Source organism: Mastigoproctus giganteus, chromosome 2 (genome assembly GCF_048544385.1).
Source record: "Mastigoproctus giganteus isolate SK-2022 chromosome 2, ASM4854438v1, whole genome shotgun sequence".
NCBI lineage: Eukaryota > Metazoa > Arthropoda > Arachnida > Uropygi > Thelyphonidae > Mastigoproctus > Mastigoproctus giganteus.
This window is the reverse complement of record NC_143576.1, coordinates 234,702,675-234,717,349: the sequence shown is the minus strand read 5'-3', so window position 1 is coordinate 234,717,349 and position 14,675 is coordinate 234,702,675. Positions and strand designations below refer to the sequence as shown.

Here is a 14,675-nt window from a genome sequence, read left to right as displayed (position 1 = left end):
GATATACCTAAAGCAGCATTGGAAAAATATTGACTTTGAGTTTCATAACCCAAGTTTATTAGCTAGTAAATTACGAAGATTGTAAAAGATTACTGTACACCAACTGGGAAAACAACTGACTTGGAATCAACTTAAAACGAAAGGTACCGCTCCCAAAGGAGTGTCTGGCTATTTATGAGTAACGCGTGTCGATATAAAGACAACCTTTTAAAAGATTGGTTCTTCATTGTTGGGAACTAGAGACCATTATAGGATCTGAGAGCCCAGTGACGAATAATACACTACCTTGCCATCAATATCGGGATAACCCCCTCTGTGACAGTTGGTCACGTCCCAAGCCTCGCGTGTCAGTGACAATTATAAATATGTACTTAGGACTTCGAGGAACAAAAGTATGATCGTGAAAGGAATATCTGTGATCAACAGAGTTAACAGACTTCCAGCACAGAATGATAATAGGGTGATAATATAAAACAGAAAAAGCAGGAGTCCGGATATTAATGGTGAGGAAGTATATTTCCACAATATGAGATTTCCAAAAGGTTCAATGGATTGTCGAAGTTGAGGACCATTGTCGAAGGGCCACTTTAATTATTGGAGTTCCGTTTATAACTTAAATATAACAGCATGTTTTACATTACATCATGAGTTTCAGTGGAAGATGATTTTTCCCTTTTGTGTTTTAGTATAAAAGGTTCGCATAGCCACATTACTGAACAGCATGTGAACACAGCTGCAATGACTAAGAAAAGGTGGTCGTACTCTCCCACAGTATCTCGGAAATACCCTAAAAGAGACAAAAAAGACTCATTATAATTCCTGGAATCCAAATATATATACTGTATACATATATATTTTGCATATATTACTTTAAGAATTACATAAAAGATGTGGCCAGAATAAAATATATAAATTGCTATGAGCTGTTTAGAGAATTTCAGTTAAAAGGCAACGATATTGATTATTGTACTCAAGTTTAAAAAAATGTAATTAATGATGTTGAAATTCCGCATTTTATTTAATGAAAAAACTTTCGAGCCTACAGGACAGTAAGGCTCCCGGGGTTGATAGCATTTGTCCTATAATCTTAAGGGAGGCGGCAACTGAGTGCATTGAACCATTGAGGCTAATTATGAGAGCATCACTGGACTCGGTAGTGATTCCGTTGGATTGGAAAAGTGCCAATGTATCTCCAATATATAAGGGCGGTTCTAAGAGTGAAGTGGAAAATTATTGACCTGTCAGTCTGACTTCAGTAGTAGGGAAAATCATGGAGACAATGATTAAGGGTGGAATTCAGGATCACTTAGATAGAAATGGAATTCTAAAGGATACTCAGCATGGTTTTGTAAAAAGAAAATCATGTTTAACTAATCTAGGTAGCTATTTTGACAGGGTAACTCAAAAGCTGGACTTTGGGAATAATTTTGACATTGTTTATTTGGATTTCAGCAAAGCATTTCACTCAGTCCCACATGAGTGGTTACTTTATAAGCTGGAACAGGTTGGAATCACTGGGAAAATCCTTAGATGGATAGCTTCAAGGCAGGAGGCCGAGGGTTGTGATAAATGGTTATTCCTCAGATTGGGTTGATGTAAGAAGTGGGGTTTCCCAAGGATCAGTATTAGGACCACTGTTGTTTTTGATTTTCCTAAATGGCATCGATGAAGGGATAGAGGGCGTGATGTCTAAATTTGCAGATGATGTAAAGATTGGTAGGGTAGCCAATAATTGCCGCGAAGCAGAGGATCTTCAGAATGACCTAGATAGACTTATTATTATTATTATTAGACATATGGTGCAAGGAAGCCTGAGGCTAATGCTGCACCAGCCAAAAAAAATTCCCCGAGTTACCCTGAGAGAGAGAGAGAGAGAGAGAGAGAGAGAGAGAGAGAGAGAGAGAGAGAGAGAGAGAGAGAGAGAGAGAGAGAGAGAGAGAGAGAGAGAGAGAGAGAGAGAGAGAAGTAGAAAGGAATCACCAAGAAAGAGAAGAATGATGATATCCAGCTCAGGACCCTGGGTGTGCCTAGCCCATACTCACCAGATGTGAGCCCCTGTGGACTTCAGGGATGGTCAGAAAAATGGCAGCTATGTTTTATCTAGCAAAGTTTAAGGTATTGCACCCGAGGAACAGTAACTCCAAATAACTTATACACTTGGCGGAGTTGAACTAAAGTCAGTAGTGAAGGAAAGTGACTTGAGTATTACGATACGGTCAGATATGAAGTTCTCTAAGCGCTGTAAACAGGTTGCAAGGAAGGCCCATGGTGTCCTATCGATGAGTTATCGAATATTTGCTAGTAGAGATAAGAACGTCATAATGCCATTGTATAAGGCTATTGTTAGGCCACACTTAGAATACCGTGTTCAGGTATGGAGACCGCACCTAAATAAAGACATTGTTCTTCTTGAAAGGGTCCAAAGACGGGTAACTCGCCTGGTGAGATCGGCAAAAGGGCGTCTTTATGAAGAAAGACTTCGAATATGTGGGTTGCAGAGCATGGAAACTAGGTACCTCAGAGGAGACTTGATTGAGGTGTTTAAGCCTCTGAGAGGCATAAGCAAAATAAATAAGGACAATTTTTACGGTTATAAATGATTCTGGAACAAGGGGTCGTAATTTCAAGTTACAGGGGGGAGAGCATAAGCCATATGCTGCCTTGCACCATGTGGCCATTGCTAATACCAGTCTCGTTAATTTTAAGGTGTAAACTATTTGTCATCTGGACGCTTTTGTCATAAGGCTTTAATACTGTATTGACTTCGTCGTTAATATTGGACTGCGCATTGCCTTTTAGATTTTACCATAACTAAATTTAAAATTTATGGAACCAACTGCTTTTGTTTTACTCAACTGGGAATTTGTGTCCATCCTCGATTCTGTTCTTCTGAAACCAACGTTTACTGATTTGGGGAGACAGTACTTAGAAAAACTGGTACGCTGAAACCAATTCGAGGTGAAGGATTTCTATGAACGGTAAATGTTGAAGGGCAAATACTTTATGCTGCAAAGTATCTCCTTCCACAAGTCCCAGAAGGTAGTTAGATTGTGCAAATCTTTCAACTAAAAGCACAAGGAAGACAGTTAGATGAACAGCAACTGTTATCCATTTCATAATTCGCCTGCCCAAGAATTGTTGCTACATGATACGAATAAAGGTTGAAGCATTTGTCAGTGGATTATTTTGCAATGCATACGTGATTCTAAATCTGCTCGTGCAACTTTAAAACATGTTGTTTGTTTGTTTGTTGTTAGGTTTTATTGAGACAGAATCAATGATATGCAGTACAAGAGCCATGAGAGGAAGAACAGAGAAAGGCAGATTCCTATACATGTCTTTGTCTTTTAATAAATCCGACTGCGTAGATCAAGAGTTTAACTTCTCTGTTGTTAACTGCTTTGGTAAGATCGTTGGTCAAAATATTGAATAGAAGGGAACCAAGGGAAGAACCTTGTAGATCCTCGCTTTGAGAAGAAAAAAGGCTTAGATTTAGTTCATTTTGTGAGGACACTGTTGATTACGTTCCTAAGGTAACTGATGATCCGAATTTGCAGAGGTTAAAGTATTCCAGTGTCCGCAAGTCAGGGGCGTCGCGACCCTATGTGCCACCAGTAAGCGAAATCAAATTTTCCGCCCCAAAATATTTGGATTAAAAAATAAAATAGTATTCATTCATTGAAAAGGAAAAGAATTACAAAACGCAGCTGAAACTGGTAAAGTTAGAAAAATTCTTAGTGCAACTGCTATATTTGGAGTTTTACTTCTCTGTTGAAAGTATCTGTAAAATCGTTTTTAAAAATATATTGTAACGATTCAAATGGAGTAATATTATCTTTAAGGGTAGTGAAGAAGAATTTCTTCATGAACCAACTGATGATGGAACTGAGAAACTCCAACGTTAGGACTCTTGGTTCTTTTCATTCTTAGTTTTAAAATCGTTAATTTTTATGTATGACCATCCAAGCGGAAAAATAATGCGCTTTCCCCCCTCGGGGAATTTTTTTTATATTTTTTAATTTCCCATTTTAATTTCTTCATTATATTTTAACCATACGGATTAGGAGGTAAGTTTCGTGATATTTATAAGCAATGCTAAAAAATTGAAATCGTATAAAGAATCGAAGCTATAAGCATGTAGAGAAAAAAAATTAAAATACAGTATTTTAAAATGAGAAAAAATCTAAAATACAGTATATAGTACGGTCAGTGCTCGTATAACACGTGTTTACACTACACGAATTCGATCATACACGATTTATAAATAGGGGAACGATGTCGTATATAACACGAACCGAATTCGCTTGTGCACGATTCGCCTTTGTGTTTACAAGAAATGGCAGTCCAATTTGGAATCACTTGGCGCAAGTTTCGCACCAAGCAGGTGGTGTGGAACTCTATCAAAAGCTTTGGCAAGGTTCAGGTAGACAACATCAACTAAACTACCACCCTTTTCAACAACAAGGTTCCAGAGAGAACCGAGGTTTGTTGTCACGATTACCAAATGTAAATCCATGCTCAAGTTCAAGAATGTTTTTATAGTCTTCTTTTCTTAAAATTCCTTCAATTCTGACGATGTTACCCACTCCAGAAAAAGGAAGCATCCCCAGATCATTATGACCCACCACTGTGCTTGACTGCAGGCACTAGACAATGTGGTACTATGTTTTCTTCGGCTGATCGTCTCACATAAACTCAACGTTTGGATCCAAAAATTTCAAATTTGGATTCCACATTACGTTTTTCCACTTTTCAATTATCCAATGTTGATAGCTTCTAGCCCATACTAACCGTATCTTTCGATTTTCCAGTTCTAATAATGGTACTCGGACCGCAACACCACCATGAAATCCTGCTTGTTTAAGACCAAGTTTTACCGCGGATGAAGACACAGAAGCTTCTCGGTTCCTGTTGAACTCAGCTCTGATTTCAGGTGCAATAGGTCGTTGATTGACATTAGAAATCAGTGTTATGGTCTTATTTTGTACTACTGTTTTTACTCACGGTCATCCTGATCGTGTCTTTTAAACTGCCAGTCTCCTTTAATCGTCAAATTTATCTTTAAATGAACACCTAGTGTTTTACCAATACTTCTCATGGAATAACTTTCTTTATACAGAGTTTAAAAGCATTTCTTTTTTCAACACTCAGTTCCATATTTCTTGCTACGTTTATCACGAACCCAAAACTTAAATCAAACACCCATTCTAAATGACCGGTGTTCGATTTTATAAGTTACAGCTCTTACTCCTCAATTTATATTATTGAAAAACCCTCTACAATCATCTACAGCGTTCTACCATATTGAGCAATCTTCTACAATGTTCTACCACGTTAGTATTAGTTGAGGCATATGATGCAAGAAAGCAAGCTTATAAAGCATCGTCCAAAGAAAAAATACCTTCCCATTTCATCCGGTCACTCCAAATGTTTGTCTAGTTCTGTCTTGAATCTATATAAGCTATCAACTTATTACTAGATGGGGGTTACCAAAACAGACTAAGGTCTCGAGGGAAGAGCTCTGCAGCCGATGCATAAAGTTGTTTACATCCTAATCTTCTCTTGGAGGCACCACTCTGGTTTCGCAAACAGTAGATAAAACGACGATTGCATTATTGTGTGGTGTACCTAATGACGGGGCGATTCGCGTACACTACGTCACAAATATCACATAAGGTACACGTGAAAGGCTAAAACATATGGTTCAAGTGCAAGGCTGAAAGCCTAAGTCACATGCATAAGGCTAAACAGAAGTTATAACAAGGATAAATATTTTGAAAATAGATTTGAATTAATTTTATGGGTCTTTTGCACAAGGTAGCTGAGTTAGTCGATCTCACGCGAGGGCAGCATGGTTTTTTGTCCATGTTGAAGAAGAAGAATAAACATGGTAATAGACCATCAGACGCTTTTGATAAAGCAATGAATTATGGGACTAACAAACACCATCGGATTGCAAGATGGGAACAAACGGACAATAGAGAACTGCTTTTAATTTTAGACAGGTTTCAAATAATATTAATTTTAGTCGAATTTGAAATTAGCGATCTTTCTTTGGAACAGGTCATCACACCTTCTCCAAAAATGTATTGGGTGCGCTGGTTTTGTTTATAATAAAACTTGGAAACTGTGTAATGAGAAACTGTCATGAATCAGCATTTCCCAAGGTTCATTAAACCATAACGAGGCTGGAGGTAATCGTACACAAGTCTCTTCTGCAAGAGACGACCAGACTTTTAATCACGTGATAACGCTTGTTATTGGTCGCGACTTGCGAGCTATGAAAACTACTCTATTGTCCTCTTGCGATATTAACTGAACTTACAAAATAGCAAGTTGTTTGTGAAACGTGTTCAATCAAAGGCTCATATCACAGGATCTTGTTTATGGTTTACTTGATGCCACCTGGATTAGCAACGCTTCCTGATATCGCCTAAAAGTCTTTACTGACCAGCATGATTCTCGTCTTGTTCCCAATAATCCAGTAACCTACGTGTTTACCGGTTAATGATATTATTAACATCATAAACAATATCACGAGCTCATATAGATCTTTAACCTTGGTGGTAGTTGCCCAGTTGTCCAAGGCAAACGATTTTCCGATGTGATTGACCTATTTATTAGCCAGGCTTGTTTTCAATTCTGTTACTCGTACTTTACAGTTTCATTTACTCTACCGTTTCATCAAATGGAGTGTTCCTTCAGTAACAGTGTCACGTTGTTATGAAAGATGGATGGAGAACAGTTATGAGTTCTTCGTAATTCACATATGGAGGTCAATTCCTGGGTTGTTTTGAAAGGATACGATCTAGAGGGAGGTTTATAAGACAAATTCGAATGTCTGAGTTTTGAAATTTAAATTTTTGGCAAATACTCTTAAAGTTAGCAGTTGAACTCTTTTCAGACCTGTTAATATGAATCGGCTTCTTTTAGGATAAAGAAATACTCCACCTCCACTTTAATGGTAGTTTGCAAACTGAGATGAATCCGTCTCTTTTATCAGGGTGTAAGGTTCCGATTGGTCAATTAACGTTCGAAAATTTATATAGACGTGAAAATTTATATAGAATACTGATATAGACGTGAGGAAATTTGCCTTTAGCCAGCGGGTGGTTAGTTGCTGGAATAGACTTCCATCCCTTGTCGTGGAAGTTGTTAGCCTAAAGTTTAAGGCTCAGCTGGACAGGTATTTCGAACGAACAGAGGGGTGAAGTGGAAGTGGTTATTTTTTATTTATTTATTTATTTTTATTTTATTTTTTATTTTTTTGGCTGATGCTGCATAAGCTTGCTTTCTTGCATCAAATGGCTCTACTAACGCTAATGCTAATGCTAATTAGAAAGAGACTCAGAGAGGATATAAGAAGATTTAACACAAGAAAAGTAGAACAAGCATTAAGGGAAAACAAAGGATTTAAATCAGCAGCCACGAGCAGTAATACAGAAAGACAAATGATACTGAAACTGAAGAATAGCGATAGTGTACTTATAAATAGCAGAGAAGGCATAATCCAAATGCCAGAAGACTACTGTAGAGTAGATACAAGGAGCGAGAGAATGATGCCAGCAGTGGGGAAGATGGATCGCAAATTAGCAACACATACGACATACCCGATATTCTTCCTGATGAGGTAGAACATGCATTGAAGAAAATGAAGAATCGGAAAGCCCCGGGGGAAGATGAAGTTACTGTAGAGTTGTTAAAATTGGGAGGAAGAGACATAACACAAAAACTGGCAAGGCTCTTCACAAAGTGCATTAGAAAAGGTGTGATGCCTAAGCAGTGGAATAATGCAATCATAGTTTTGCTGCATAAGAAAGGAGATAAATCAGAAATTGGAAATTATAGACCAATCAGCTTGTTATCCCATATCTACAAGTTGTTCACAAGGGTCATTACTAACAGATTAGAAAGAATACTTGATAAGAATCAACCGAAAGAGCAAGCTGGCTTTAGGACAGGATTCTCAACTATGGATCACCTTCACGTAATATCACAGCTAATGGAGAAAGCAAATGAATATAAAACACCATTATGCCTGGCATTTGTGGATTATGAAAAGGCATTTGACTCCATACAGCATAAGGCAATGTTTTGGACACTGGAAAGACAAGGCATAGATACTCCATATATTATGATTTTGAAGAAAATATATGAGAGTGCTACATCCTTTATTAGACTAGACAAAGACAGTAGCAAATTTAAAATCGAGAAAGGAGTTCGACAAGGAGACACAATATCTACGAAGCTGTTTACTGCTGCCCTTGAGGAAGCTTTCAGAAGATTAGACTGGTCGCAGAAAGGAGTCAATTTGAATGGAGAGTACCTAAACCATTTACGATTTGCAGATGACATTGTGGTCATAAGCCACGATCCCAAAGAATTAGAGGAAAATCTTAATCAGTTATGCACAGTTAGTAAGAATTTTGGACTAAAGATGAATATGGCTAAAATAAAAGTAATGATGAACAAGTATGCCACGGAAAGGGAAATAATGATTGGAGGAGCAGTAATTGAAAAGGTGGAGTCATATACAGTACTTATCTGGGACAAGTTATTAGCTGAAAAATGATAAAAGGCTGGAAGTAAAGAGAAGGATAAATTTTTAATGGATAGCATTCAGTAAATAAAAGCTCTCGTACTGAGGAGCAATATCCCAATTTGTCTGAAACGTAAAATAATGAACCAATGTGTACTCCCCACCATGACTTATGGAAGTCAAACTTGGGCACTCACCAAAAAAATGGAAGAGAAGCTGAGAACTACACAGCGAAGAATGGAACGAATTATATTGGGAATCAGACTGTTAGATAAGAAGAGAAACACATGGATTAGGCAGCAAACTCAAGTAAAGGACATTCTTATCAAAACTAAAGAACTAAAATGGTTTTGGGCAGGACACATAGCTCGAAGACATGATGACAGATGGACTAAGAAAATAACAGAATGGTACCCAAGAGGAGCTAAAAGAAAACCTGGAAGACAAAGGCGGAGATGGATAGATGAAATTCATGAGTTTGTGGGTAGTAAATGGATGGCCAGTGCTCAAAACAGAAGGAACTGGAAAGTTGTTGGAGAAGCCTTCATCCTGCAGTGGATTGAAAATGGCTGATGATGATGTATATCCATACTATGTAAGAGAAACTGACTTTACAGTGATGGTCATGTGACATGCAGATAGCACAAGGTCATGGAGATTAAGGATTTAATGGTGGTCACGCATGCGAAAAGATGCATTAGAAGGATCCTTTGAATTATCTTTCTTAACTTATAAACCCATATGAATTATGCCCATAACTTTCTTGTGTTCTTTGATCGATTTGCCTGTTAGCTGGATGAAAAGTCCTAGTTTCCTGTCGAAGAAACCTTACTGTTCTTGCCCGATTAACTCAACTACGGATAAAACAGCCCATAAAAAAGTTCCTCGCGTCATTGACGGGATTCGAACTAGGGCCTTTTCCATGTGAGGATGATGATGATTTAACTACAAAAATTGCTGGACAGTAGGCTTCCAACAGAAAAGAAACCATTTTCATATATTGTGCAAATATTATCGATAATAATGTACTTTTCAGTGTAATAATCTTCACCATCAAAATCAATATCGAATTATGCTCGAAGAAAATACATTCATAATACGTGTAAAGAAATAGTTCTTTATGCTTTCATATAAAGAACTTCTTCGAATATCTTGCAAACAAACGTGGAAGTTTCAGTATGCTGTTTGCATTATAAAATGTTATTGATATTTTTAAGAAGTAATTGTCTAGAAATAGCCCATCAAACAGAGAGGCTACCCATTTCACCTAAAATCGATGAGTTGAGGTGGAGGTACATTCAACAGTTCGGCATTTCTGAAGACAACAAACACCATTCTTGCGAAATTGGAAACTCGGCAACGTAGATTTATTCTTTCATGGTTGAATCCTGCTGAAGTGGAAGACCTGATGACGCCTGGCAGCTGGACACCTTAGAGGCGATTTAACTGAAGTGTATATGTCCTAACGGGGATTAGTAAAGTGAATTAAGGAGGAATATTCTCATTATAGTGTGAGGCAACAGCAACCAGGGGTCAACTACAAAATCCGAGGGAGCAATAATAGACTAGATCGTATGAAGTTTAACTTTCAACAGCATCTTGTCGAAGGCTGGAATAAGTTTCTTACACGTGTACCCAAGATGGAGAGTTTGGTGAAACCCAAGCATGTAGTGATGTCGACTCGCTATTTATAATGCTCGAACTATTTATTCTCCATCAGTGTAAGTGGGGGGGCGGTCGTGTTTCAACAAACATTGAATATACTGGGCTGAATTCTAATATGCTAACTTTTCGTTACATTAAGAACAATTCTGCCTCATGGAGGCAACATAAAATATTCATAATTTGCTTACCTATAAGAGGAGGGAGAATAAAGTTGCAAACTCCTACGAAGAAATAGACGAGTCCTATGGCAAGTGGCATCTTCTTAACGGTGAAATAATCAGCGGTAAGCACAGAAATGAGAGAAATCGCAGAACTTGAAGATGCTCCATAAATAGTCACAGTCAAGAACACGATGACCACAGAATTGGTGAACGAAAGCAATACTAGAAAAACAGCGAGGACCATCATTAGAATCACAACAAAATACGGCCTCTTAACAAGCTGACGATCAGAAATCCATCCCAGTGCTGGTCTACCTAAAAGATCACCAAAAGAGTAAACGGAAGGCAAATATATGGCTATCCAGTGGCGAATTCCTCTGTCCATCGCAAAATCCACAATCACTGTGATGAAGGCAAAGTAAGCCAAGAAAGCGGCAATTCCAGTGAAGCAGACCATCAGAAACTCCAGCTGTAGCACAATCGACAAGAATTCCATTAACACCGAGCGCGCAGTAACTCCGCATACTGATATTAACGAACAGCACGAGAAATGAATTCGTTTCTTCAGTTTAGTGGGAATTTTCAGCTCAACATCGTCAAAGTTTGCATGGTAACGTCCATCCTTCATGATTCGATGTTTCATCACGACGCGAACAGAATCGTTAACAGCACTCTGGATTTCCTCGTCCGAGTTTCGATGCACGAAGATCTTTCCATCTACGCTGTTAAATCCCTCGGCATCTCTTTCCAACCCATTTGAATGCATCATTACCTCTTCTTCGGCTCTGTTTGGAGGCTCATAGTTGAAAGGTCGCAGAAATGCTGCTGCTATTATTCCCTGTGACAGTACCCCGCCCATGATCAGGAAGGTGCCGTGTAACCCGTATTCTTCGTTGATGTCTTCAATGAATAAACTCATCAGAAATGATCCGAGTGCCCCTCCTGCAAAGTGGATGCTGGACGCTGTACCTCTCAGACGTTTAAAACAGATGTTTATAATCACTTGAGTTTGGATTATCACAATGCCGAATCCAGTACCTGAAAGAAATGTAAAACTGTTAATTCTAAGAAGACAGCAAGAATACTGCATAAATTCTACTCAAAAGGATCAGACTTATCAGTTGTTTTGAGCAGATGTGCTATAATATTTCCAATCAAAATAACAGAGGACATAATACAGTACATCTGCTCAAACTTGAAGACGTTAGCCAGACAGTCTATTAATAATTAATATAATTAAGCAAAATATATTTACTATCGCCACGCACAAAAATGAAATGGTAGTGGTACAGTGTTAAAAATTTCTGTGCTTCATGTATAACTTCAAAAAGTAACATACCAAGTTTCATGCAATTTCAATGTCTTTTTTAAATTGCAGGTTCTGAACTCAACGAAGTTGTGTGAATGAGGAAAGGTGGACAAATCAGTCACTGTGCAGGCATCCAATATTTGGGAATAAAGGGACTAACATCAAAGACATTAGTGTCTTTATTTCCGAATTCTTGAGGATATGGTTACATCATTGGGGTGGATACCTCTTTCTATTCCATAGTTAAGTGCACAGCAGAATTTAAACTAGGGTGGGAGAACCTGGAAGATGACCCACGCTTTGGAATACCTGTAATGTCCAGAAGTTGTTGAAGTGTGCATGATCTGGTGATGAGTGATTGCCAACTTCTTGGGCATCTCATTTAAACGCGCTAACTATATAATAGAAATTCTTGCTATAAAGAGGTGTCAGAACATGGATCTCAAAGTTGTTGACAGCAGACCAAAAAAAACGCACAAGAGTTCTTAAGTCTAGTGAACCTTTGCATCGTTTTCAAGTAGATCCATCAAATTTCCTTGCAAGGTCTGTGACCGTGGATTAGATGTGGGTCGATCACTTTCAGTCAGAGACAAAAGGAGCAGTCCAAACAGTAGAAATAGAGCTCTTCTTCCCTCCAAAGAAAGCCAAGTGGATTCCTTCTGCTGGCAAAGATGACGATATCGACTTTTTGGGATGCTGATGGAGTGTTGCTAGTGGACTGCCTTTAGAAAGGCCAGACAGTCACAGAGGCATATTACGGAGACCTTGTGAGGCGTTTGCGCGAAAACATCAAAGACAGGCACCGAGGAAAACTCAACAAAGTTCATCATGGCTGTAATGCATGAGTGCAGGTTTGCTGATACAGGTATGGGCCTTCCAACATTATTGCCATAATGTTGGAAGTGTATAATCGTCCAGGCTGTCCTGGTATTGCACAGTATTCATGGTTTTGTCGATAACGACTAATGGGTCCAAGCCAAACGATGAAAGGAGCCCCATACCATGACACTGCCTCCACCAGACTTCGTTGTTGGCAGGATACGATCAGAAAGGAACTGTTCCCCTTGAATTCACCACACCCAGGGATGACCATCAGAATGGTAGAGTGTGAACCTCGATTTGTCTGTCCATAAAACAGTTTTCCACTGCTCTATAGTCAGGATTCGCGCTCCTTATGCCATGTTAATCGGCGTCTAGCATTTGTTTAGGTGATCAATTCTTTTGAAATGTTGAGATAATTCTGTTGAACGTACCATCTTGCATGTTCACTTTTGCAATTGTCTGTTCGAAGCCTAGTGTGCATATTTATAGCAGGTTCTGTGACGTGTTGCCTGCATAGGACCTGTTTCCCCATCCATGGAGGGGTGTCCGCATATTAATGGTAGGGCAGTGTATGTATAGTAAGGAATAAACAGGTTAAACGTGCAAATAATATTTGCACATTTGGCTTGAGTAAAATGCAAAAAAAAAAAGAAGAAGAATTAGATATATTTAATTTTATGACTTACCAAACATTCCACCAAATATGATAGTGAACCACCAGAGGTCACTTATGAAAAAACATAAAGATACACCTATTGAAGCAATAAACATCCCGGCCATTGCAATTTTACGTATACCGAAACGGCGACCCATTAGACCAGCAACAGGACCTTTAAAAATAAATGAAAATTGTATAACACGAAGGATATTTATTAATAAATAAGTTATATTCATTGATAAATAATCTCAAATTTAAAAAAGAATGAAACAAGCAGTTAAGGGACCAAAGATAACGTTGGTTTCAAAGTGCCTATGACCTATCAATATCTTAAACTCATATATGGAAAAAATACTAAATACACCACGAAAAAAAATAAATAATAAATAAATAAATAAATAAATAAAATAAGAAATATTTTCAAATAAAAGATATTTTAGTTTCCGCAAAAGCCGGTTAACCCATTGAGGACTGATGACTTAACAGTAAATTCAACATCAACAACAAAAAATCTTGTTTACAATCTTTATCTCTGACATCATTATGCAGCTAATAATATAAACAGTCTGAACTCAACGATCTGTGCTTCTCCAATTACCCAGCGATTTATCAGACTCTTAGACATTATGGTCTCGGAAATATATCACGTGATTAGTCGAGTTAAAAGTTATTGCATTTTCCTTGGATGAATACAATTTACCCCCTTAAAGCAATATAGAAAATTACAGATTTATAAATTTCTTTTGAATGCACAGTAAAAATCTACAACCTAGCATTGATCGAAATTCTTTTTGATTGAAAAGAAACAAAAGATCTTCTTGAACATCTAATTGATCATAACTTCATTGCGAAAAAAGTCCATAAAATTCCTGGCATCATTGATGGGGATTCGAACTCATGTCTTTTCAACTCCGTGTGAGGAAGACGGTGATTATACCAACCGTGCTATCGAGGAGGCCCTGCTGAGTGATAAAAATTGGAGAACCTGGACAATACAGCTTCAGTTGCTTTCGTGCATATCACTGAACGAATTTTGAATCACCCTGCATAAATCCACACTAGACCCTTTCTTTTGTAAATGATTTTCTTACTTAAGGCGAGAAATTAAACCCACACAGTGGAAACTTTACTGATGAATAATTCATCTACTAAATTGGATGAATCTCGTAGATGGATTCTACTCTTTTTACCCTAAGTTATCAGACTTATTTTACAGCAATTAATTTATTTTACTGTTCAACAAACCGTGATCAGGGGGGGGCTATCTCGCATTGGAAACTTAGAGATAGATCCTAACTTACCAATCAGACAGTGAGCGGAGAGTGCCACAGAGAAAGGCTGCATTGCAACTTCTCTTTCCACATTATAAGTTGACAGAATGCTGACGAATAAAATCCCAAACACCCTGCAAAATCCCAGCAGTAACACATTAAGTAAAAAAGCTGCAAAGAGAACCACCCAACTCCAACCTTGATCCGGTATGGGCTCCGGTTTGGTCTTTTGCATGTTCCCACCGGTTAT

The 14,675-nt window shown here is 38.1% G+C and overlaps 1 protein-coding gene across 1 annotated transcript; it reads right to left on the bottom strand.

Annotated features, from left to right (window-relative positions):
* Positions 1 to 632: 632 nt before the first annotated feature.
* On the bottom strand, positions 633 to 14,660 carry LOC150090258 (monocarboxylate transporter 12-like). The gene is made up of 4 exons (XM_090390233.1): positions 14,456 to 14,660; positions 13,183 to 13,326; positions 10,393 to 11,403; positions 633 to 787 (listed from the first exon to the last, which is right to left on the bottom strand). Exons 1-4 carry the CDS (start codon positions 14,658 to 14,660, stop codon positions 633 to 635), a joined length of 1,515 nt encoding a protein of 504 aa, XP_090246359.1.
* Positions 14,661 to 14,675: the final 15 nt, after the last annotated feature.

Bases quoted from the DNA above. Each gene is read 5' to 3' on its own strand.
- LOC150090258 (XM_090390233.1), bottom strand. From the start codon at position 14,660: ATGCAAAAGACCAAACCGGAGCCCATACCGGATCAAGGTTGGAGTTGG. The intron at 13,327-14,455 runs GTAAGTTAGGAT...TTATTTTTAAAG, and splicing joins CTCCGCTCACTGTCTGATTG to GTCCTGTTGCTGGTCTAATG. The intron at 11,404-13,182 runs GTAAGTCATAAA...CATTTCTTTCAG, and splicing joins CATATTTGGTGGAATGTTTG to GTACTGGATTCGGCATTGTG.